The 25,500-nt window shown below is 34.9% G+C and overlaps 5 protein-coding genes and 1 non-coding gene across 7 annotated transcripts; 1 reads left to right on the forward strand and 5 right to left on the reverse strand.

Annotated features, from left to right (window-relative positions):
- On the reverse strand, positions 1-1,346 carry LOC141682852 (protein RADIALIS-like 1). Of its 2 annotated transcripts, none has more exons than XM_074487539.1 (2): positions 935-1,346; positions 1-233 (listed from the first exon to the last, which is right to left on the reverse strand). In XM_074487539.1, exons 1-2 carry the CDS (start codon positions 1,173-1,175, stop codon positions 229-231), a joined length of 246 nt encoding a protein of 81 aa, XP_074343640.1. In that variant the 5' UTR covers positions 1,176-1,346; the 3' UTR covers positions 1-228. The 2 variants fall into 2 exon arrangements, with proteins under 2 accessions (XP_074343640.1, XP_074343641.1); XM_074487540.1 differs by having other exon boundaries at positions 947-1,344.
- Positions 1,347-7,506: 6,160 nt separating this feature from the next.
- On the reverse strand, positions 7,507-8,802 carry LOC141685292 (glycine-rich RNA-binding protein 7-like). The gene is made up of 2 exons (XM_074490404.1): positions 8,583-8,802; positions 7,507-8,054 (listed from the first exon to the last, which is right to left on the reverse strand). Exons 1-2 carry the CDS (start codon positions 8,694-8,696, stop codon positions 7,698-7,700), a joined length of 471 nt encoding a protein of 156 aa, XP_074346505.1. The 5' UTR covers positions 8,697-8,802; the 3' UTR covers positions 7,507-7,697.
- A 1,131-nt stretch (positions 8,803-9,933) lies between these two features.
- LOC141683165 (putative LRR receptor-like serine/threonine-protein kinase At2g16250) lies at positions 9,934-17,016 on the forward strand. Its single transcript, XM_074487852.1, has 4 exons — positions 9,934-12,069; positions 13,688-13,816; positions 15,224-15,246; positions 16,009-17,016. Exons 1-4 carry the CDS (start codon positions 10,139-10,141, stop codon positions 16,596-16,598), a joined length of 2,673 nt encoding a protein of 890 aa, XP_074343953.1. The 5' UTR covers positions 9,934-10,138; the 3' UTR covers positions 16,599-17,016.
- A 449-nt stretch (positions 17,017-17,465) lies between these two features.
- On the reverse strand, positions 17,466-17,537 carry TRNAQ-CUG (transfer RNA glutamine (anticodon CUG)). The gene has a single exon. It is a non-coding gene; the product is annotated as a tRNA-Gln (tRNA).
- An 80-nt stretch (positions 17,538-17,617) lies between these two features.
- LOC141687503 (AP-3 complex subunit sigma-like) lies at positions 17,618-21,453 on the reverse strand. Its single transcript, XM_074492801.1, has 7 exons — positions 21,301-21,453; positions 21,178-21,220; positions 19,672-19,733; positions 19,419-19,515; positions 18,520-18,590; positions 18,128-18,219; positions 17,618-18,052 (listed from the first exon to the last, which is right to left on the reverse strand). The coding sequence occupies exons 1-7, from the start codon at positions 21,367-21,369 to the stop codon at positions 17,986-17,988; spliced, it is 501 nt and encodes a 166-aa protein (XP_074348902.1). The 5' UTR covers positions 21,370-21,453; the 3' UTR covers positions 17,618-17,985.
- A 668-nt stretch (positions 21,454-22,121) lies between these two features.
- LOC141682854 (uncharacterized) lies at positions 22,122-24,649 on the reverse strand. Its single transcript, XM_074487541.1, has 4 exons — positions 24,499-24,649; positions 22,876-22,961; positions 22,654-22,778; positions 22,122-22,536 (listed from the first exon to the last, which is right to left on the reverse strand). The coding sequence occupies exons 2-4, from the start codon at positions 22,958-22,960 to the stop codon at positions 22,303-22,305; spliced, it is 444 nt and encodes a 147-aa protein (XP_074343642.1). The 5' UTR covers position 22,961; positions 24,499-24,649; the 3' UTR covers positions 22,122-22,302.
- Between the last annotated feature and the right edge of the window lie 851 nt (positions 24,650-25,500).

The following is a 25,500-nucleotide window of genomic DNA, read 5'->3' on the forward strand; positions in this document are numbered from 1 at the left end:
GGATCAAAGGACAATTGCTTTCTTTGGAGCTTTTATAAATACATGATAACTGGAAAATAAACAAGCACTTGGTGATAATTTATATCACCAAAAAAGAAAACTTTGAGGGAAGTAAGTAATAAAGACAAGAATTGCTTTTTGTGATTCTTGAGTTATTGCTGCATTAGTTGATGCAGCTTTATTTTTACTGTTACTGGCTCCATTGTCATGCTTTACCGCAGCGTTTTATCATCCTGCATTAGTCAAAACAAATAAGAACTTAAGAATAATGCTTAATCGATGATGTAATTGTGGCTGCACTAGCAATCCTTGTACTGTAGGCATGCATGTTGGCTTAACATGTATTCTGTTGCAGCACTAGACAGGGTAGGTGTAGCGCTAGAAAACGTGAACAAAGAATGTTTGTGGGAGCATATCTTTACATGCTCCATTACCTATATTTGTGAAATGCTTATGATCTAAGTAGAACACATGAAATATGACAGAAAGGTGATTTTGGAGGCTGCCGACAGGGAGACAACATGATAAGGTGATTTTGAGTTGAGTAGGAAAAAATGCTCATTCGCGGGGATACGAGTACGTTTATGTGGTCATCTGGAAGAGCATGTTTATTGTTCTGTAAATTGGAATCTCGGTCTAATAATAATTTGTAACATATTCTTAACAAGAGTTTTGATGGTTCATACAGTGAGCAATTATAAAAAATTCTCTGTTAAATAGTTGGAGTATTTAATGCATGGTTTACAAAAGATTGTAGGAGAGAAATAAGATTGCTTCTTGCTAAAAGGCTACTAACATGTTTAGTCATAAAATGCATTTTATGAAAAAGGTGATGGTTTAGCTATATACTTACTTGACTTGGTAGCTAGTAAAACAAGTCCTATGCTAACAGAATTAAGTAACATCTGCATCTACTCGACTGTACTCTTGGTACCTTGAATATTACCTCCAGTGGTACGATAGTTGGGGTAGGGCACATTGCCATTCTCAATGCGCCTGATGTCTGCCACGAGGATTTCATAATGCCTCTTCACCTCCTCGGCTGTCTTGCCACCGACAGCTTTGGCGACATTGTACCAACGGTCAGGAGTGTCCTTGTCATACAAAGCCAGAGCCTTTTCAAAGGCTTTGTTCTGCTTAACAGTCCATGACCCATGGGAAGACATCGATGCCATGCAAGTTTACCTGTGAGGAAGTTCTATGAAATTGTTAAGAGCAGAAGATGTGTGTAGCTAGAGAAATGGATTGGACTTCGAATAAAAGGAACGAGAAATGTGAAGGATTTCAACTTAAAAGTCAGTGAGAAAACTCTTAAGCATGAGATGGTATGTGCAGAGAAGTTGTGTTGCTTGTTCTTATATAAGCTCCACGAGTAGAGGAGGTTAGATAGTAGGGACATGCCAGTTGCTCTATGCAGCTTGAATCTTTTTTTTTTTTAGAATTTTAATGATTTGTCTCCTTAAGAACCATGGAAAAAAGGAGGACAAAGAAGTGCCAAAAGTTCTAAGAATCAAAACATCCAGTGCTTTACCTTTAAAATTTATAGCATATAGTAATTTCTCTTCCTATTTGTTTTACTTTTACACCATATTTTTTTTTCTGTTGATAGACATTAAACATAGAACAAGTCAGTAAATTTTGCCTTTGCCAACTCCACCAAATCTAGTATGTCTCCTTCTAAATAGGGTCTAAGAAGATTTAAATTTAAACAGATTATATTCCTAAAGCAGGAAGTAGAGTGTATGTTACATTAAAGACACATAAGAATTACATTAAACTAAGCATTAGATTTAGAAGCACTTGCGTAAGATAATCAGAATTGAGTTAAGGTTCCCAAATTGAGTTCATCACAAGCTAGCATAATGGAAACTGCAGTATCACTTGTTCCTATTTTTCTTTAAAAAAAATCTATGTACCAAGCTTATTAACATTTCTTCACATGGGTTGGCTTTATAGACATTACCCAACTTTGATTACTTATTGGTGGTTTTGATCTTTGGAGAATAAGCAATTCACCGGAGGAAAAAAATTTCGTTTTGAAATCTTGTAATATGTATATTTCGGATTCAGTCTCTCTCCATTTCAGTCCTCCCCGTTCTTATCGATAAGACTATCTTCTTACCTAAGAATTAAGTGGTCCATGTTTTGACAGGAACTACAATTAAATTTATGCTTGGTTGCCACAAAATAAACTTTAGACTTTAAGGCTTGTGATCATTACTTGTTTTACCGTAAGCTATGGATTATGGGTTACCTCCATTTCTTTTCCTCAGATAAAACTCACCTACAAGCCATTAGAAGTTGGCAGAAGAGTTTGCTAGCAAACAATAAATATAATCTAATTGATTCACTTTTATAAATCAGAGATATCATCTTTGTAAGCGGTAGAAGTACCGTGTCCTGGACAACATTACAAGCCATATTGATGGTTAGCTGACTCCGTGCAATAATAATGTTATGGCTTTCTTAAGAAAGGGCTGAACATATTACGTACTCTTTATCATCAAGGACTCTGCCCTGAATTTAGTGTTTTTTAGCATCAGAAGTGCTCCATATTTTTTCAAACAGGCCCCTCTTTGATTAGGTGTTCTATGGTGTAGATTTTAGCACAAAAATAGTCATTCTCTTACATCCATTATGCGAAAATTATTTTGTACTTTGTATCATACATGTTTCTTTACTTTTTATTGATATGTGTATCAAATCCTTCGCAGGATATGATATCTGATATCCCTCCAATCTGGTAAAAGCTGTCCAGGTTGTAAACATTGTCCCTGATCCTATTATAATGTCTTTTTAATAGCATAGATAAGTGATAAATGACATGTTTTTAATGATAATGAGATTCATGAAGTCTGTTTAGAGAGCGTGTTTTTTTAGTATGCTCGAGTATGCTATCTTTGATTGAAACTTAATCCTAATTTGGTGATACTGTAAACTACAGTTCTGTGGTATCATTTAGCAGCTCTAAAAAGCTTCTGAAATTTAAAGATGAGACTAGTATCAAGGAAATTTCTGCTAACAGTTAGAAAGATTAGTACACTTTAAAAGAGAAAATGATGTTACAAGTTATGTAACAAAAACTTGAACTCTCTTTAAAAAAGACTTAAATGTGTAGATTAATAACGCAGTGGCAAATATGGTATGTGGCTTGCAGAAATGTAATTTGCAGCTGTTATCTAGTTGCGTTTAAGTTGCAATTCTTGTAAGCTTAAGACATTAGCCTTTTCTTAAATGATAAATCTTTTGAAACATCTACAAATGTAGACTAGTGTATTTAGATTACACTGTGAGTGAACATCTTGGATGCCCTTGTATTCATTTTACCTTTCTGAATTGTATAAGATGAGATTAATGTGTGTATGTGGGTGCACTCATACAAGAAAAATTATGGGCAAGCAAGTACTTCTGTAGAAATCTTTTCTGAGCAGGTTATTGCAGCAGTCTATCTTGTTCAGTTGGCTTGATTTTATATTCTTATGTCTACTGATCAGATTCTTCAGAGTACAGTCACTCGTCATTTTTTTCATCTGCTATTATTAAGCTTTACTTATCTTTCTAATGTCATAATTACCATTTGCTTGCCTGCGGGTGAACAAAAGTACTATTTGGCTGTCCTATAGTATCGGTAATATTCATTGACAAATGACAACGGTCATTTCTTTCTTGGATAAGAGATCATATCGTTAACTAATTTAATTGTCCTTTATATCTTAATAAAGCTAGACAGAGAAAGATTATCGTGACCTCCTTGTACTTTTCAGGGACGGTGCTGGAGTGATTCAAGTTGTGCTACCACAAATGGGCCAAACAAGGACCCGGCTTTGTAAAATCGCATAAGGCCTAGGTATTCTTTCTTCGTTCTTGTACTGTTTCTTTCTGTTAATTAGTGGATAAGGTCACAACCTTAATGAGTCTTTAGTATACAGCTTTAAAGTGCAAGTGAGAGACGTTAGAGACATGATGAAGACATATTTATGGACGATAATCCTTGATGAGTCTATAGTTTCCAGCTTTAGATGTTTTCGGGTCCTTAATATTTCTATTTATGTTAGTAGTTAGTACAACTTAATATTAGTGCAACAAACTTTCTGAAGGGACACATGACAAAGTTTGTTGACGCAACTATACACATCTGGTTAGGGCAATACTAATACCAACATCTTAAAGCATCAAATCTTAGAAATTGAAGATGGAATGGCGGTGGCTTTTTGAAGCTAGTGGACTTGGGTAGTCCCAGCCTATGACGGTTTTTTGGCAAAGATCTTGCATATAGACTCCACTTGAATTGACTTATTATGAAATTAACAGTCTCAAAACATAAAACGGTGTACATAGACTTTTGGTTATTAAAAGAATGATACATGATCACATAAGGATATCATGCTTTTGAGGTTTCTCATCGGACACGTATATGTTGATTAGGATTCCTTATGGGAGGACCAGAAATGGCTTTATATTAGCTTAATAAAAGCAACCTTTGAAAACTCTAAAATGATCCCTCTGCAACCAAGTTGCAGAGGTCATATTCTACAGATCTTGGCCACATACAAACTGGGGATGTTGCTGATCATTAGTTGAGAACTACGTATGCCTATTTTCGAGGAATCTGTACGACTCAAATGGGGTTGGAATCCTTATCATTCGGTATATTTCAAAAATTAGTATGTGGATCCTTTTCTTTCCGGTGGTCCTTCTTCCAAGTTGTGACTTTTAGACTCTCAATGGTCCAATGTATTAAAATTACCAATGAAATATCAATGAATTTAATCGATCAGATTAGAATCGTTTATCTTCACAAAATAGTTGTATGATCTCACCAGCCACTCCTGATCATACATGGATTACTATCTCATGAGAGGTAAATGATCTCACCAGCCACTCCTGATCATACATGGATTACTCTTCAGTTTAAAACTTTGAACTTGTTATTCTGACTCGTGTTTTAAACTTCGAGGCTAACCATTTTTTCATGCATCAGGACTGTAAAGAGCCTTCAAGGTATTGTTAAACTAGCCAAGTTAATGTATGGACAGGCTCGTTTAAGTTCAGCTCAGATCCTTGTACAGCAAGCTGAATTGTGCCAAGTTTTGAGACGCGAAACCTCAGTCTATGAGAAGAGGGGTATCGACAGTGAGCAAGTTCAAATTCTTGACCGGCCTTAAAAAATACAGCATGGCCCTGCAAATTATCTTCAACGAGTACGAAAGATTCTGTTCATTCAAAATGGCGATAACACGTATGTGGCTTACACGATTATAACGACGATAAAAAGGAAAGGGGGTACAAAGAGGGGACCAACAGGATATGGAGTAATTCAGTGTATCTCACCAGTCATTTATCATCTTGATCAGTTGGATGTTCGACTGATGTTGTAGGTTGTATTATGTATTCTCATGATGTGGAATTGTAATCACTTGAATACACAAACAACTTTGTACTATGACTACAAGATTCTTTTGTAGGACATTAAGATATTGTGGGACATTGATTTCTCATATCCTTATTTGCAATTTTAGCAATTGTCAGGCATTTTAATCCAAACTTTAAAACTCCTTTTTTTCAACTATGGTGTGTTTGGTATTGTTGTTGCAGACAGTAACAGCAGATTTTCGCTAAAAAGCAGTTAAAAAACTGTTTGGTAAAATTTAAAAACTGCTTTTAGGAAAAATGTTTTTGGCCTAAAAGCTGTTTTTAGAAAAAACAAGTCCCCCATGCTTTTAGAAAAAACTGTTTTTCAGCTGTTGCGGGAAGCTGATTTCACCATTAAACCTTACCAAAAACATCATTATTTTTAATTTTTTGCATCAACACATATACGTATCAAAAAAATTACCAAACAGTCATCAGATTTTTACAACAGTACTTTTTTCAGCAACACTTTTTCTAACAGCATAGCAATTTTTAACAGCAATCCAAAACAGAGACTAAATGCACATGATAATACCACAACTTCTCAAACTGTTTCAGTTAGGATTTGCAATTCAACGAGATGTTGAGGTGTGTTGAGGTGCGGCTTGTTCAACGAGGTGTTGTGGTGCAGCTTGTTGCTCGTTCATTTCGCACATTTGTAACTCGAATGTTTCCTATCTTTTATCTGAAAGGTTCCTTCAAAAAAAATTATATGTGGCTATGTGATATTAGAAGGATGTATTCCCTTGGGGCTTTGGGGGATTTTAAAATAGGGAAAAAAACCTTGCAGGCTAAATATTGATGATTGATATTGGGCTTGGAAAAAATAAACACTGCATATATAAAACCGAGTACGTTTTTTTTCAGACCATCACAAAAACCCATTGGGTTCTAAGACCGAATCACGCCAATGTGTCTATGCTAATCCATTTTGTAGGACTGAACATGGGCCGGTTCGAACCATATATTTCGAAGCATTTTTTCGGTTTTTAAAATTAAAAAAACTGTAGCCGTAATCCAACCATCGATTTCACTTTCGGCTTCAGTTTAAAAAACTTCATTTCGGTATATATTGGTCGATTTCTGTTATAAAACCGTTTAAAAATAAATTCTAAAATCAAACCATCGATTTCAGTTTCGATTTAAAAAACTTCATCCTGATTTATATCGGTTTGGTTTCTGTTATAAAACCGGTTAAAAATAAAAATATAGGAAAAATATAACGAACATAACAAAAGAAACTTAAATTTTAAAAAACCGTGAAATTTGAGATTACAATAGGAGTCAAAATATACTTTCAAATACTTTGGCAAAAAGAAAAAATACTTTCAAATAAGGCTACAGAGTATTTCAATGGACAACATTAGATAGCAAGAAAATTACAGAACTTCAATGTTGCGGTAGGCTTAAACAGGACTGCATAAAAATGAAACTCATAACCCTTAATTTGCTCAAGTCAGACGTGATAATTAACACCAGCTGAAGCCATTGGGTTGAAAAGAAAAGATTGATACAAAGGTTGTGGAGACTCAATGGCATGGTTTGAAAACTCGAAAACGATACCTCTGCAACAGATCATGGCCACATCCAAACTGGGGATGTGCTGATCATTAGTTGAGAACTATGTGTGCCTATTTTCGAAAACTCTGTACAACTCAAACGGTCGGTAATGTCTGGACAGTTCCGTTTAAGTTCCTCAGATTCTTGCGCAGCAGCCTCAAATGATCAATAGAACCGGAGGGCGCTATAGCATGATCAAAGAAGACAGAAGGCGCTATAGCACGGGGTGAGTTCTCTCAGGGGCGCTGAGATAGCGCTTAGATAGCACGGGGTGAGTTATTTCATATCCTCGCTTATACTATTCACAGGGGGCGCTGAGATAGCACGGGGTGAGTTCTTTCATATCCTCGCTTATACTTGTGCATCGTCCCAGGTCCTCTCATTTCAGACCAAGTATTATGTTGTGGAAATATGAAATAAAACTCAGTCCTCATTTCAGGGGAAGTATTAGATAGCATTCTAATTTCTAATTAAACACCGTAAATCAAATTTATTCATCACAAGACCTGGGCATCCAAAATCAGAAAAGCAAAATACCGATAAACAAAGCATTTCATAAGTTCCGATGAGCAAAACACCGATAGATAAAGCTTTCATAAGTTCAATTGACTAGATAAACGGAAAATAATAAAAGCTGATACTTAAACATTAGCGCTAAACATAGCTGCTACTTAGCTTAAAACATCATACTTAAACTTAATCCCCGCTAATCAACCATCTAGATCTTAATAATCATCATTTCCTCCACGGCTTGAATAGCGCGATCCGCCACCACCACCGCCTCCATAGCCGCCTTCACGACGACCTCCACCATATCCACCACCACCACCGCCACCATATCCACCTTCACGACGACCTCCACCATAACCACCACCACCGCCTCCATAGCCTCCTCCACCTTCACGACGACCACCTCCACCGCCACCACCACCTCCACGAGACTGAGCCTCATTAACAGTAATGTTGCGTCCATCAAGCTCCTGTCCATTCATTCCTTCAATTGCATCATTCATCGCCTTCTCGTCCTTGAAAGTAATAAATCCAAACCCCCTCGATCTCCCTGTCTCACGATCATTGATAATCTGATACATAACAACACATCCATCAGTCTCAACAATAAAAATAACACTGTCATATCTACAGATCAGATCTAAAATGTATATCTACAAATTCTACGGAAATCTACAATCCTAAACAAGATCAGAAAACGATAAATCCTAAACACATTCGGAAATCTACAAATCCTAAATAAGATCGGAATACGATAAATCCAAAACACAATCGGAAAACGATAAATCCAAAACAAGATCGGAAAACGATAAATCCTAAACAAGATCGGAAAACGATAAATCCTAAACAATTGGAAAATGATAAATCGGAAAACGATAAATCGCATACATATATATCAGATCTAAAATGTAAAATTAACAAATCTAAACACGGAAACTTGTAAATCATAAACACAATCGGAAAACGATGAATCGAAACATACCGTAAAAAGCATCAGAAAAACAGTAACATTATAAAGGTAACAGATCTAGGAACAAAGAATAGTAACATCACAAAACACAGAGAGAGATTCGGATCCGGGTCGGATCCAAATACTGGACCTTAGAATCAACAACATCGCCGAACTGAGAGAAGGCATCTTCGAGAGTCCGATCAGTGGTGGCCCAGGCAAGACCGCCTACGAAGCACCTGTACTCAACATCAGCTGAAGCCATTGAGAGTGAGAGAGAGAGAGAGAGAGAGAGAGAGAGAGAGAGTATAAACCCTAATTCGGTAATTAGGGGTGGTGAGGAGAGGCGGTGAAAATGAAAGAGGGTTTTGGGGTGTTTATATAGGGGGTGAGTTGGGGGTTTAACTAGTGTGGTTAGAGTAAACTGTGCGGGGACTCGAGCCCGGGTTTGTGAGATATTTTCATCCATCAAGATATTTTGGATCGAGACACTTTCGTGTTTTTTTAAAATCGGTCGATTAACCGGATTTGATGAATTCGGTAATTAATTGGTTCGATTATGTATAAATAAATTTAGAATTATGTTAAATTAGGATATAAATATGTATAAAATTAATTTTAATCAATTATTACGATGAATTCCCGAAAAAAGTATTACAACGCTAAAATTATATAAATATGTTAATTATATATATAAATAAATAAATAACTCAAAGCGGAAATTGAATCAAAAATTAATTATTTTTGGTACCATGAAAAATTGTAAATTTTAATTATGTGTAAGGTTGTAAATCGAGTTTAGGTGTTAGTAAGAAGCTCAAAATCGTTGAAATATGTATTGAACTCGATTAAAACTTGACTTAAAATAGTAAATATTACTTGACTAGAACTCGTTTATAATTTCATATAAATATTTTTTATTATTTATATATTGATAATTAGTTAAAAAAAATTATATTTTTAATGTTTGTAATTATTAATTTCATTTGTACATGGATTGGCTCAAACTATATAACCCAGCTCGTTGACAAGTAAACTCGGCTCAAGATATATATTAAACGAGTTGTGCCCGATAAAAACTTGAACCTTGTTTAATTTAAACGAGGCTTTATTAGACGACTCAAAATTATTTAGTGAACATCTGGCTTGACTCGAATTATAGTCATATTCACAAATGTATCGAAATAAATAAATCTAGAAATCATAATTCTTATTAACAATCATTTATATGCTTTATTAATGTAACAAATCAACAATCTCCGAACCGGGGGAAACGAATTAAATCATTTTGCTTTTTGGTTAAAATCAAAATCAAACATCCTCAATTGTCAAAATTGAAAACTGCAATCAAGTCAATGTTTAGTTTTGACTTTAAAAATATATTCAATTCATTTAAGATATTTAAAGAATATAAATAATTTTAAATTACAGAATCAAACATATAATAAAAAATATGAATAAAAAACTTAATTCTTAACTGAACATTTCCGCGGCAAGATTAAAATACCTCTCTCGCGCCCTCTCTCTCTCTCTCTCAAAAGCCAAGAAAATCTTTCCCTCTCTAAAACAGACTTGATCAAGAATTTTTATTGAGCTACAACAAGAACCCTACAACAACACGCACATACACACAAAATGTGTAAGTATACATCAACAACACCATCAAAACATCATTCAAGAACACTTCTTGATCAGTAAGTTGAAAAAATGTGCAATTTTTCAAGATTCTCACTGCTTTTCTTGATATTATACTTACTCTTCGATTCTACATTTCAACATTTTCAAGTTGTGCCATTGAGTTCTTATACTGAGCGTGTTTCTTTACTTAAACTAAGAGATTCTTTAGGTTTAAGATATCAAGAATGGCCTATTAAATCTGACCCTTGTGCTAATTGGGTTGGTGTGAATTGTGTGAATGGTAGTGTTGTTGGGATTAATATTTCTGGGTTTAAAAGAACAAGAATTGGTAGACAAAACCCTCAATTTAATGTTGATTCTATGGCCAATTTTAGCTTTTTAGGGTATTTTAATGCTTCTAGGTTTTCGCTTCCCGGGTCGATTCCGGAGTGGTTTGGGATTAGGTTGAGGGGACTTAAGGTTCTTGATCTTAGAGGGTGTTCGATTGTTGGTGTTATTCCTAATAGTCTTGGAAATTTGAGTAGTTTGACAGCTTTGTATTTATCTGATAATGGGCTTAATGGTTCTGTTCCCGAGAGTTTGAGTTGGTTGGAGGGTTTATCGGTTCTTGATTTGTCGAGGAATATGCTTGTTGGTTCTGTTCCGGCTTCTTTTGGGAGTTTGAGGAATCTTACTTTGCTTGATATGTCTGGGAATAAGTTGTCAGGGTTCATTCCTCGTGATATCGGGTATTTGACAAAGTTGGAAGTACTAAATCTTTCTCGTAATGGTTTGTCTTTTTTAGTACCTCCTCAACTTGGTGATCTTTCTAGTTTAGTTGATCTTGATCTGAGCTTTAATTCTTTTTCGGGTTCTCTTGGCACGGATTTGAGAGGTTTAAGGAATTTGCTTAGAATGGTTTTGGGGAACAATCGGTTAAGTGGGTCGTTGTCGGGTGACTTGTTTGCTGAACTTACTCAGTTGCAAATTATTGTTTTGAGTCACAATGATTTCGATGGGGAGTTTCCTGATATATTGTGGTCAATTCCTGGTGTACGTTTTCTCGATGCCTCTGGAAATAAGTTCACCGGGGCTCTTCCCAATAGTAGTTTGGCTGCTACTGCCGGTCCTGCAGTATTTAACCTCTCAGATAATATGTTTCATGGAGAACTTATGGATGTATTAAGGAGGTTCAGTGTTATAGACCTGTCCAACAATTATTTCAAAGGGAAAGTTCCGGAATATGCTCGCACTAGTGCAACATTGAATAGAAATTGCTTTCGAGGCGAGTCAGGTCAGAGGTCTGTGGCAGCATGTGCAACATTTTATTCTAAGAGGAAACTGCCATTTGATTATTTTGGACTGCCTGTGAACCAACCTCCTCCACCTAAATCTGACGAAAAGAGCCTGAGGAACACAATCATATTGCTAGTAGTTCTGTGGGGTCTAGGGTTTATTGTGGTTGTGATAATTTTGCTGGTATTGCTGATATTATGCACTCGTAAGAGGCAAATAACAAGCCAAAGAGTCACCGATGCTGGGCCTCTAGCTACAGATGCAATCCCTGGAGAATATTTACAACTTACAAGCTTAGGCAAAGGATTTAAATATCAGCAGATTCTCCGGGCCACTAAAGAGTTCAGTGATGTGAACCTAATCAAAAAAGGGCATTCTGGGGACCTCTTCCTAGGTGTCCTGGAAGGTGGTGTTCGCGTAGTGATCAAAAGAATTTCGGGTCCTGTCAAGGATGCTTACTTGCCAGAGTTGGACTTTTTTAGCAAAGTTTCCCATCCCAGATTTGTCCCTCTTCTGGGACATTGCTCGAAGAATGAGAGCGAGAGGTTTCTAATCTACAAGTATATGCTGAATGGGGACTTGTCAAGTTCTCTGTACAGAACAAAGAGTTCAGATGGCAACAATTTACCGTCATTGGACTGGATAACAAGATTAAAGATAGCTACAGGAGTTGCAGAGGCTCTATCTTATCTCCATCATGAATGTACTCCTCCTCTTGTTCACAGGTATTTAATGATTAACATATGCTTCCCGTTCACCTTCATGATAAAAAACTAGTTTTCTCTTACGCTGCTTATACTGACTCAGTTGTGGGGGTGTACTGTTAACACTTTGCATATGAGAGTAGTTTTACTCCTTGATTATTGATTCCGTGTCTTAATACTATAAAGATCACAGCTCAATTCTGTTCATTGTATCTAGATATGCCGGTGTACACTCTCCTTGACAGTTAACACGTAAAATTATATAGGAAATTCTTTGATAGTGGAATTAGGTTTCATATTCTTTCAGTGCATTATTGTGTCGCTTTATTAAATGAGTTAAATACTTAATATATATCAAAACAAACAAACCTTACATCTATCTTTGATATAACTTATTGAACTGGTAAAACTTCAAACTTATGCAGCTATGACTCCTACTGTTTTCTTAGTAAATAACCAAAATTTTCAAATATGTCGTATATTTCCAATATTGCACACTTCTGTTGGGAGTATCGCGCAGGTGATGTAGTGGATGAATTCGTTATTAGTTTTCCTTCTCGTGGTTCCTGCTAAGAATGTCAACTTTTCAGTACCACCAAATAAATTTGTTTCTTATTTACATAGACAGTGTCAATATAAAGACCAGAATTCATTAAAATTTGCATGCAGATCCAAAAGAAAACGTGAACCAAGATTTAAATACTGCTTAGGAAAGATTGAGGCCTGCAACAAACAAGTTTCGTAAAATTTTCCCAAAAACATCCTGTTACTCCCATCAGATGTATAATTATTGTTAATGTTGCATCTTGTTTAATACAATTTTATTAATTTTTTTTACTGTATGGCTTGCTTGAAGAGACACTTTTATTAAGCTAAACAAAAGTTATGTGCAAGTCTTTATTTATATAAGTGATATATTCCCCAACCCAACCACATTTCTGACCTAAATACTAGATGAGTTTTTCACTACCACTTATAAATTATGGACAAAGCTACTTGACAACCACTTCTTACTAAGGGGGCGTTTGACTAACTTATTCTCTGACTACTAAGTTAAGGCTTGCTTCCAGAATTACCTTTAAGCTACTTTGTTCTGAGTTCTGATTAGCAAGCCAAAAGCAAAAAAATATTTAGAGGATTATGTATGTCAAGCTTAATATTGCCTTTGTGGAATCTCTATGCCGCCACATGGAATGATAGACCGATACTCAGTTATGTATTTCAAGCTATAAACTCCACTCTTCGCGTGACCCCTATTCCGCCACATGGTGAGATATGCAAAAGTGCATTCATATGCAACCAAGGGGATTCAAATTGACGACATTAAGATAAGGGATTATATTGCCTAAATTAACAACCATATCCTCCAAACCAATAAGCTGTTGGGGCCTCAGTATGCATTTAAAGCTTAGTAGCCCAAACTTTAGACTGAACTGGATTAATCAGATATTTTTATAAATGGTTTATTTGTCAAGTGTCAAAAATGATAAGCATAAGAGACAAAAAATAATATTCTCAATAGCAATGTGTTAGCATGCAACCAATAAATTGCTACCTTGTTTTACTAAAAAATGTGTTCGCTGAAAGGCTGAAACTGAAACCAATTATATGCATTCTATATGTTCTTTGGTTTTTGAAGAGATGTTCAAGCCAGCAGTATCTTTCTTGATGATAAATTTGAAGTTCGGTTGGGAAGTCTGAGCGAGGTTTGTGCTCAAGAAAAGGATATTCATCAAAGCAGGATTACCAGGTTGCTGCGGTTACCACAGTAAGTGAATCTTTTTGTCTTGCTTTAATTTTTTTCTAGAAAAGAAGAGATTAATCCACATTCTGCTTTGTGTCTGTGTCTTGATGTGAGTTGAGCTGAAATATAGGTGATTGATATCCTGCCTAGTGATTGTAAGTTATGGAGAGAAAGTCTGCAGTAAAAAACGCTTAAAATTTTAACCTACTTATTTAAGGGTGTAATAAAAATAATAAGATGTTTGATTTGGTCAATAATTCTTTCCTTTCCATCCAAAGTTGGAAAATTTGGCTGGACAGCAGAAATTATTGTTTACCTTTTCCCATATTTGTTTAACAAAAAAAAAAGCCAAATTGGAAAATCCTCATGTAACTTTTTTTGTTGTTTAATATATAACTCATTTGGAACTAATATTTAATTGAATTAGAAAGGATCCCCCTTGCAGGCCATTTACCCATAGGCTCACTGTTTAAGGCAGGTATTTTTATCTTTCATTGCACATAGATTTAGAAAGAAAATATAGCAGCTATTTTATTTTTTAAATCCTATATGCCCATGTAAATGAGACAAGACAATGTTGTGGGGGATTACATGCCAGATTAATTGTATTCTGGACCGGAGGAATGAATTTATTTGAAGGGGCTCATTCCGTACCAGAAAAGCCTATATAGTATATATGAACAAGGATCTATAATTTCCCACGTTAATACATCAATGTTCAGAAAAACAGAATTCTCAGATGATCAGCCTGACTACCGAGTAGCATTCAATAAAATAAGAAATGCTACTCTGGAATATGTTAGCGAGATGTGACTTAGGTGTTTTAGAAGAGAGTGAAGTTCAAAGGAAACTATGGTAATGTGCAACAAATAATTTTTGTCCTCCTGTATTAGAGTAGGACTTCAACATATTTTTATGGACTAGTATTTCTCACATGAAATACAAATTTTGAGTATTAAGTACTCAATTTTCTTAGAAAATATAGTTTGTTAGTCAAAACTTCTTTTCACAGTCATTTATGCAGAAATTTTCCTAAACAAAGAAAAAGGTCAGAACTATATTGTGTAATTTCTTTCATAAAATCGTAAACATTAGTCGCTCATTGACCAGGCGACATTATTAAATTGTTTGCCACATGGAAGGTGATCACCCCTTTATTTTTAATTATTACGTATGAAGTTGCATTTGGCGAAAACAAGATTCTTTGCTCTTCTGGTGAAAAATTAAGTGGGCAGGCCTCATCCATCCACTTCATGTTTCTTTTCTGTTTCCTTTTTTCTCTTCTTTACTCTTCTGTTCTTTTGAATATTGTAAAACGTCTTGGTAGTAGAGGGTAGCCATCATGGGTGAAACATTCCCTCCTTTTTCTCCTACAGTTCTGTTTTCTTGTTTAAGATTGTAATACTAAATTTATCTCTTTTCTATTTGCAGGACATATGAACAAGGTCCTTCAGGTACGATCATTATAATATTTCCGATTAACTGAACTAATTTTAGTTGTTGTCTGCTTATAATATCATTACACCATCCTATACCTTGTATTGCTTTACAACTGCGAGAATTCTGCCATAACGTCCTATACCTTTTATTGTTTTATATGATTGTATCTTCTCTACCATGAGAAGATTCTATTCATATTAATGAATATATGTCGGGAATAGGGAATAAGTAGCAGTAGTAGTATATACTGTGGTGATGTTTTATGGTGTGGTGTGTGCTAGTATAAGTCAACTAGGGGTAGTTTGGTCTTTACAATCTTGTATGGTGCTGGTCTATATAATCCAGACTAATGTTCTGTTTCTTTTATGCATTATGAATATATGAAAATGGAACTTGTTCCACAAGTCTCTCTCTTCTCTCTCTAGGGTTTCTCTCTAAAAATCTATCTTCTTCTTCAAGTTACTATCTGATTCTGTCTCTCTCTCTCTCTCTCTACAATTTCTGACTCTATCTCTCTGTTTCTGCCTCTAATCTGCTGTTTCTCTCTGTTTCTTTGCTATATCTAGCTGTTATCTATCTCATAGAACTAGAAAATACCAAAAACATTTACAAAACTGGTTCAGGAACCACCAATTCCTGACAATACATAAGCTGTTAGCGCATGTGACTTTCCTGATAGCAGGCAAATAATTCTTTCATATTTAAGTCTTTGTTCTCAGATGCACATCCAATTTTACTGTATTTCTAAATGGCATTTCCTATATGAAAATTGATAGGTACACCTACCACAACTTGTGCATATGACGTCTATTGCTTTGGGAAGGTGTTACTTGAGCTGGTAACAGGTAAGATGGGACTGAGCACTTCCAGTGATGGAACCATGAAGAACTGGTTAGAAGAGACTCTACCATACATCAGTATATGCGATAAGGAACTTTTGACAAATATTGTAGACCCGTCTCTTATAATTGATGAGGACTTACTTGAGGAAGTTTTGGCTATAGCCATTGTTGCCAGAGCTTGTCTAAATCCAAGGCCAGCAAAGAGGCCCCTCGTAAGATATATCCTTAAAGCTTTGGAAAATCCTTTGAAAGTAGTAAGAGAGGAGAGCCCTAGTTCAGCAAGGCTTAGAACTGTTTCTTCTAAAGGGTCCTGGAGTGCTGGTCTATTTGGTAGCTGGCTTAGCTCATCTGATGTAACATCAAATCCAGCAGCAATCGCTCTTAACATCGCAGAAGGTGGAATCAGTTATAAGCGCTCAGTAACGCAAAGTTCTCAAGGAAGTGTTCTAAATACTGCTGGAGATCATTTATACATCTTTCCTGGACCACTAGAGGAAGAGATGGTCAGGCTACATGAGGACTAGATGACAAGATAATAACTCTCGATTCTTTGTCAATGTAGATATTGTTTGTCGGAACCCTTGCATGCACATATTCCAAAATCTGGGTTGCAATCCATTTTCTCGTCACTTGGGATGTTCAGATGCACAGATGATCAGCTCTAGTAATTGCGGTATACATTTGGTATATAAATTCTTGGATATTTCTTGTCTGATTTGGTTCTGATGGAGCTAGAGAAGTGGATAGTGGCGGTCATGTACTTTTCTAGTCGATCATATTGCTGGTCTTGTATAAATTGTAAATCGCAGTTGGTACTTTTACCAGATACAGAGAGGAGAAAGAAAACAACAGGTTATGCTATTCTTGTTAACGTTTTATTTGTGATCTAGCGATTTTTTATTCGAGTGTGGAGTAGCTAACAACACTATTGATACTTAATATTTGCCAATTCTTTGAACAATTTTATTAGCGTTCATTACTATCTTTGCTGCAAACTCAATTTCCTGGGCCCTAGGTCGTCTAGCCAGTTAATGCCGATTACCGATTTTTACAAACACTGTAGCCGGTTAATGCCGATTACCGATTTTTACAAACACACCTAATTTTCTTTAGCTGGAATGGAAGAAAGGCGAAAAAAGAATGGTTGTCAATCTAAGCGTATACCGATTTTTACAAACACTGTAGCCAGTTAATGTCGATTACCGAATTTTACAAACACTCCTAATTTCCTTTAGCTGGGATGGAAGACTCCTAATTTCCTTTAGCTGGGATGGAAGAAAGGCGAAAAAAGAATGGTTGTCAATCTAAGTGTGGTGTAGGCTATGTTAAATTGGTGTAGGACTGTAGGCTATGTTAAAAATATTATGTACATTTGGAATGTTAAAAAAGTAAGGTCCTACCGAGATTTGAACTCGGGTTACTGGATTCAGAGTCCAATGTCCTAACCACTAGACCATAGGACCACTTGTTAATCCGCTTGTTAGTTACAAAAAATCAATATATGCCACTATGCCATGAACAAACACAGGTAAACATTTCACAGTTTTTCTCAAAAAACTTTCAAGCAGCTCTGCTGGAGTGTTTTAAATAGCAAATAAAATTGGCATGCTTTGCTACTTCGCATCTTTAAATGGTTACTATTTCATTTCTTACACCACACAATTATCCGTCAACGTCTCTTCGACGGTCCTTTGCCCCCATCACTAGGTAACAAAGTAATAGCTTTGCAATCACTTCTTCGACTATCATAAGTTTTGCTACATATACAAGGAACCCTTTTTGGCACAAAAGTAAGACAAATTTGATATATCTGCAATTTTAGGGCTACTTGTTCTGTTACCGAACATTTCATCCAAGATTGATTCCTTATAGTAACGCCGTCATGAAGGGTACCACCACAAAAAATCATTTCTACCGCCCTTGCCACGAAGAGATTGATTTCGGAACACGCATGATTGAAGTTGAGGTCTTCTCCAACCTGCAGCATACTACATTAAATTGTTGTATAAACATGAAGATAGTGAGAGGTGGAGGGAGCAAGAGAGAGCAGAACCTAGATATTTCATCAACTGCCTTTACAACTTCTGATGAACTCGTCTCAAGAACTTGACCTCCTACAATAATCTCATCTAAAATTGTATGCACCTGTCAGTAAACAGACATTATTGAACTGGATGATTTATTGCTATAAAATTTTAAGGCTCCATTGAAAAATCATGTGAGGTGTAATTGATAAGGACGGGAAACAACATAGTCAAAACAAGTGGCTGAATAAAATTCAAATTTCAAGGCTACTGACCCCCGCTTTGGTGCTTACTGCATAGGTATATAGATAACAAAAGAACTGAAAGTATTCTGTATTTATGAACATATTAAAACAGCAGAACTTCAGCCATTTAAGAACTGAGTATCCCTAGAAATTTGAGACATAATGATTGAGTTTACCTTGTTAAAATTGAACACTACGTCTAGCTCACACACATTACTGAAGCACTTGTCTAATGTCTCCACGAAAACTGAGATTAAAAGAACCATAATAAATAACAAGATTGAACAAGAAAAGGTGAAATATAAAAATATACTTGTCCCATTTCACAGCAGATGTCCCCTTGCAGTCTTGCCTTCAAATTTTACACACTCCAAGGTCTTCATATAGTAATACAGAGTTATAATTACAAGAAATTATTCAAACGTGAAACCTATCAGATCCTTTAAGGTGTATATATGATAGTTACATATTTTTGCTCAAGTTACGGGTCCTAAAACTAGCTATTTCACTCCATTGGGTTGCTCTGGAGTATGCAGCTCATATTAGCAAGTTAATATCCTCATTTAGTATTGTAGAATATAAGACTTTGACTTAACTAAAAGAAAGATAGGCGTTGAAATAGTGAAAGCAATCAAGTACTGATGTATCCAACCAAGGGTACAAACTATGGAGCTAAAACAGCTGCATTCTTTTAGAGTGGTAAAGGAGAATAGTCTGCAAGCATAAGTAACAAAATAGTTTGATATCTGAAGTTCTTAGATACTAATTGAAACTTCTTTCTAGTTTCAACTGTAACTGACAGTATTGATACACTACAACTGAACAAGGTAATCATAAAAGAAGACACAGCACAAGGGTTCCCAACATGTTGCTTGCTCAAATTCACTTTTTTGAGTACCTCGTATTCGGAGGTTTTTACTCATCCCCTTTTTTTAGGCATTATAGGTTTTAACATTCAGTGCATAGGAAAACGATGCTTAAAATTTTCATAACTTCGTGAATGATCAAGCAGGTTTACATATGCAGAAATGTGCTCTTTTTACAGTACTAGAGCATAAAAATTACAGTGAAGTACCTTGCATAAGGTCTAAGATGGCTAGCTCATTTTCGGCAGCATCAAATACAAACACAAAGTATAGCGTAGCAAATGTCTTGTATACAAGACGAACATCCTGCACGTAAAGATGAACGTAAAAATGTCACCTATCAAGCTCTCACCAAAACTTAATAGAAAGTGTACCATAAAAAATCACAAAATATTTCCAGAAATTACTAGACCAAAAACGGAAAAAAAATGCATTAACCAAAAAAAGTCAAAAGCAACATACTGGTCCAAAAATCGATTCCACATTGACAAAGTTGCTCACGTTATCAGCTCTACTGCATAGAACTGCATTTAAACAAATGAAAAAGTACAAAACCCCCAAATCACTCGGAAAGTAGCAACAACAAAATTTACCTACAGAATGAAATTAAATAACAACATATATCTAGTGATTCACCAATCTACCACAAACAAATTTAAACAAACCCTAACATCGAAACAGTTAAGCTGTAAAAAACTGATATTCTAGTAAAAACAGCAAAAAATACAAGATAAAATACGCTCCACATATATTAGTCTGAATTATTTTCAATTTTCACTACTAATTTCTCACTAAAAGAACGAAAGTTTAAACGCAAAGTGTTGCGGGTTTTGTGTGAGTTTACACATTTGGCAAGGCAGATTGAGCTGTGAAAACTGAAAACCGAATACAATCGGTAATATTGTACAAACAAGTAGAGGATGAACTAACCTCCGCATATAGTTCAAATGACCCATGCTGCTTCTCTACAGGCTAATTTTAAATCGATATTATCTAAATCTACTGCAAACAAACATAAACAAATCCTAACATCGAAACAGTTGAGCTTTAAAATCCGAAACTCTAACAATTGGCAATAGAGATATAGTCTGAATAACTTTCAATTTTCACTACTACTAAATTCTGCATCATGAACTAACGAAAGCTTAATCGCAATTAACGAGAACTCAATTGTTGCGATTCTACGCCTTATTTATCGATATTATATAAATCTACCGCAAACAAACATAAGCAAACCCTGTTAAAATCCAAATTTCTAAAACAATTGGCAATAGATAATTATAGTCTGAATCATTTCCAATTTTCACTACTTCTAAATTCTCCATTAAAAAAATAACGAAAGCTTAATCGCAATTAATAAGCACTCAAGTGTTGCGATTATACGCTTTTTAAAATCGAACATCTGAGCTGTAAAACCTGAAATCTAATACAATTGGCAATAGACAGATACAGTCCAAATCATTTCCAATTTTCACTACTTCTAAATTCTCCATTTAAAAATAACGAAGACTTAATCGCGATTAACGAGCACTCAAGTGTTGCAATTATACGCCTTTTAAAATCGAACATTTAAGCTGTAAAACCTGAAATTCTAATACAATTGGCAATAGCCAGATATAGTCCGAATCATTTTCAATTTTAACTACTTCTAAATTCTACATTAGTAAATAACGAAAGCTTAATCGCGATTAACGAGCACTCAAGTGTTCCGATTATACGCCTTTTAATCGAACATTTAAGCTGTAAAACCTGAAATTCTAATACAATTGGCAATAGACAGATACAATCCGAATCATTTCCAATTTTCACTACTACTAAATTCTCCATTAGTAAATAACGAAAGCCTAATCGCGATTAACAAGCACTCAAGTGTTGCGATTTTACGCCTTTCGGGAGGCAGAATAAGGTCTGGAAAGCTGAAAAATGAATACAATTGGTGGATAAAAGTAGAGAAATGAACTAACTAACCTCCATATATTGTTCGAATGATCTCGTGTTGCTTTTCTACAGGCTATTATAACAATTTCAAATCGTTATGATTGAAAATAATATAAATTTAATTTTTAATTAAAAGTGAATTTAAAATCTGACCTGATATTGGTAGAATTTGAGGAGGCGAGGCTTGCCTTGATCGTTCATTACAATCACTGCTCTTATCATCCTTTTTATTTTCTCAAGTCAAAACCCTTGTTTGATCCAAAAATGATGATAGATGTAGAATAACATGAATAAGAAGTTAAAAAATGGAAATTAATTTAATTTATATATTCATCTTTCTTTCTACGTATCCCAAATCCGTTTCCAAAACTCATTCCGAATGACATGGCGGAACATTTGTCACATTTAATTTCGTGAGCGACCAGTTCGATCTCATCATCAGGAAAGTTACCAAGTATTATTCTTCTACATCAGTATTTGGGAACCGTTTTGGGGACTCTAGCATTTCTCTTTTAAATTAGTAGTTTTTTCATTATATGTCCATATTTAACGTAGAATTTCGGATTACGGTTTCGGGTTTTGGAGCGGTTTGGTTATAATAAATACAGAAATGATTTGATTCGATTTCCGTCTAAATTTTACATAATTTGGATCGAGATTATTTTGGGTCAGCTCGATATTGATTCTGGTCAATAAATTTCAGAATGAAACCAGATTATTTAAAAAAAAACTAAAGTATGTTTTCTATGTCAACATTGTTAATTTGTTTAAAATATTACAAGAAATTGGGCAACGATGATAATTGCAATAGTTATTTTTTTTATGAAATAGGGAAATAATTAAAATGATCAAATTATTTTTTGTGTGACAGTTGAAATGCTATGCATATCTTTGATCAATTTTTTTTAATTTTTAAGCTGAAACAATCATTTAATATAGATAACTTATAACTGTCTGGCTATAAAAAGTTAAAATAAGCTGAAAGATAGTTGCAGAATCATTTTAAACTTTCAAGAATTACCTAAACAGTCACTGAGGTATTCATCAAGTTTACCACAATGTGGTAGTCACAAAAGGTAAAATGCAAGGCTTTGGATCCACCAATTTATATTTATAACTGTCTGGCTAACAAAAGTTAAATAAGCTGAAAGAAAGCTAAGCAGCTGTCTTAAGATGTGAGGCTGCAGCATTTGAGTAAATGGGATGAATCATATGGCCATCCTTGGGTTCGACATGCACCCATTTGCGTCCGCTGAGTTTGTGATGTTCAAACTTGACATTTCCTTCTTTTAGAGCAAACAGGGTATGATCTTTGCCAATTCCAACATAATTCCCAGGATGAAAACGGGTGCCTCTCTGACGAACAATGATATTTCCAGGTATAACCCTCTGGAGAATGAGAGATAGCGTGTTATAAAACTTAGATATGATAAGCAGCAGTGTGTTATATATAATGTGATAATGATTCAGGAGGTCCAGTTCACTAAAATGAACATTTTCACTTACCTCCCCACCAAACTTTTTAACCCCAAGATTCTTAGGTTTTGAATCTCGGCCATTTTTCGTGGAACCTGCAGTCTTCTTCGAAGCCCACCGCCTTAAAATCAAGTTGAAACCCCCTCCAGATGCATCTATGTATCCCAAAATTTAGACACGTGACAAGGACATCAGGTACGGACATTAGAAGGAACTTGGAGAAATAAAGCAAAAGTTCATAACAAGACATACCACTACCAGAACTGTACACAGGAACTTTTGGTACTAGCTCACTGAGGTTTAATCTTCTACAAAATGATGCTGCAATATTCATCATTCTGCCCAATATATATCAGAGAACTGTAAGATAAAATCCATATGGAGCTAAACTCAATCATGACAAATGCTTCATGATCATAGATTTTCATCTAAAAGTCGCAACATCCAAGACTTAGACTAGACGCCTGGACTTAATAACAGTTACACGTTTGTTTTAGCAATATTTTACATATAAAACAACTAAGAGTGCCATCATACTTTGCAAAACAAAAAACTAGAGTACCGACATTGATATAGGGATGCACTATATAAATAGTTAAAGTTTTTTGACTGTATCAGATGCAACATTTTTCATTGTTGTAATACAGTTAAACAAGGAGAGCTGATTATTTTAAGTTACGCTAGAAATAGAAATACATCTTTTCAGAGGGATACGGGAGAGAGCAATCCCGGCCCAGACACTCTAAGGGGCAAGTTGCCTTTGTTCTTCCAACACTTGGGGTCAGGCTTTCAAATCCTTTCAACCAAAACAAGTTGGCGTGAAGTGATCCTTGTAATGCCAGGATAGTCCTGGCAAGGAATAGGCCTCTATCTAGATCTTCTACAACTACCGATAATGATACACTTCACAAGTGATTGTACAAGTGAAACATGAAAATTAAATTTTAGAACAAAAGTATTCACGGACGACAAATTATTAGGGTCATGTTCTGATTCTAGAAGCTGCCAAACTGGAGCACAAAAAATCAACCCTATACCCAACTAAAAGGAACACTGATGAGTCGTCGATTGAACTAAATCAAGTAAAAATTTACAGGAGTTCATTCATCAAGAGCTGGAGATCAGGTACAAGAATATACAAAGGAACTGAGGGTATTACACTGCATAAAATCACCAAACCACGAAACCTGTGTATAACTCCGTTTTCCTACAACAGATATCAAAACTGCTAACTGAAAACAATTGGCTCGCCCACTGACTATAAAATATTACTATACCGTCTTGCAAAGCTGCCGAAGAGCTACAAACTATACTAATTAACTTCGTAAGTACTATCGACTTAAGTAATTGATACTCCCTCCGTCCCCCTCAATTCTCTACACTGGGGGAGGGGGCTCCGCACACACTTTAATAATCTTACTAAATGTAGTTGCATAATTTTTTTCTTCTAAATAAAAATATAAGTTGAAATTTTTATACAAAAAAAAAATTAAAAATAAATTACGGAACTATATTTTATAGTTGCCTTAAAATGCGTGTCAAACATGTGAAAAAAAATGTAAAAAATGAGGGAGACGGAGGTAGTACTTCATAAGTATTAGCTCGCCAGCATTTTCCATAAAACCCGAGAGGTACTCAATACAAAAAAAAAACTGTGAAGTTTGACAAAATGCCAAACACATCACGAGAAAAATACACGTCACGAAAGTACACGAAAGAGATTCATATTACTTAATTATAACAAATTGGTAAGCGTAATTGCAATACATAAACAGGGTGATTAGCAATAAGAGTACATGAAACAGATTAACAAAGTGAAGTATCAATCAATTGTAAAGCATGAGAATTGAATACAAAAGAGAGAAATGAAATTACCTTACTGTGGATTCGATTCAGCAACTTCTGTTGTGGTGGTTTTGATTCGGGTTCAACTGGGAGAGTGCACAAGTGTTTTTTAATATCCGCGTGAATGTGGGTCGGGTTACGCGCGCCGGCCCATTGTCCCAATGGATTACTACTTAGTACTGGTGTCGTTCCTTTTTCTATTTTCCTCGAGTTAACTCCATTCTGAAAATCACCGATTTTATAATTAATTACTAGATTAATAAATAATAATTCCAATATATTTTGTCGATTTAATTTTATAATTCGATTAATAACTCCATTTTTCTCAAATTAATATATTTAGTTTAATAATTTAATTATTTTTATATTTTATTAAACACGTCCGATTAAAATTACCGATTAACCGATAAATCACTGAAAGGTTAATCTACCGAATAATGCTGATTTTCGCTTATTAGAACAATGATCGTAAACAATAAACATACAATTTATACCTGACAAAAAAATAGTAATTTATAAGATAATAATACGAATTTGGTAATAATAGATTAGCCATAAGTGTATTTGATTCTACTTTGATTCAAAGTATTAAACAAACTATCTTCGATTCCGTGTAAAGTATGGGTTTCTTGCATATATTTATTAATTTGATAATATCTAGTGCCTGTTTGGGAAATCTTAAAATAAGTAACTTATGATTTAAATCGAATAAGTGACTGATAAGTGAAAAGTTAATAAATGTTTATAAGTTATAGAAGTGTTTGGATAATTTAACTTATAAGTCAGATTTTTTTTTTTAAATGAACTAAAATAAATAATTTTTAAATATAATTATTATAATTTATATATTTTAAGTTTGATCAACATTTAAAAAAATATTTTAAAACTAAAATTGATAAAAAAATCGAAAATTAAAAATAAGTTGAGAAAAAGTACGTCGTTACTAACATTCAACTTATCAGCATATAAGTTGTAAATTCAACTTATAAGTTGGGTCGACAAACACTCGTGAATAAGCTGTTATGGGCTTAT

Source organism: Apium graveolens, chromosome 9 (genome assembly GCF_009905375.1).
Source record: "Apium graveolens cultivar Ventura chromosome 9, ASM990537v1, whole genome shotgun sequence".
NCBI classification, from domain to species: domain Eukaryota; kingdom Viridiplantae; phylum Streptophyta; class Magnoliopsida; order Apiales; family Apiaceae; genus Apium; species Apium graveolens.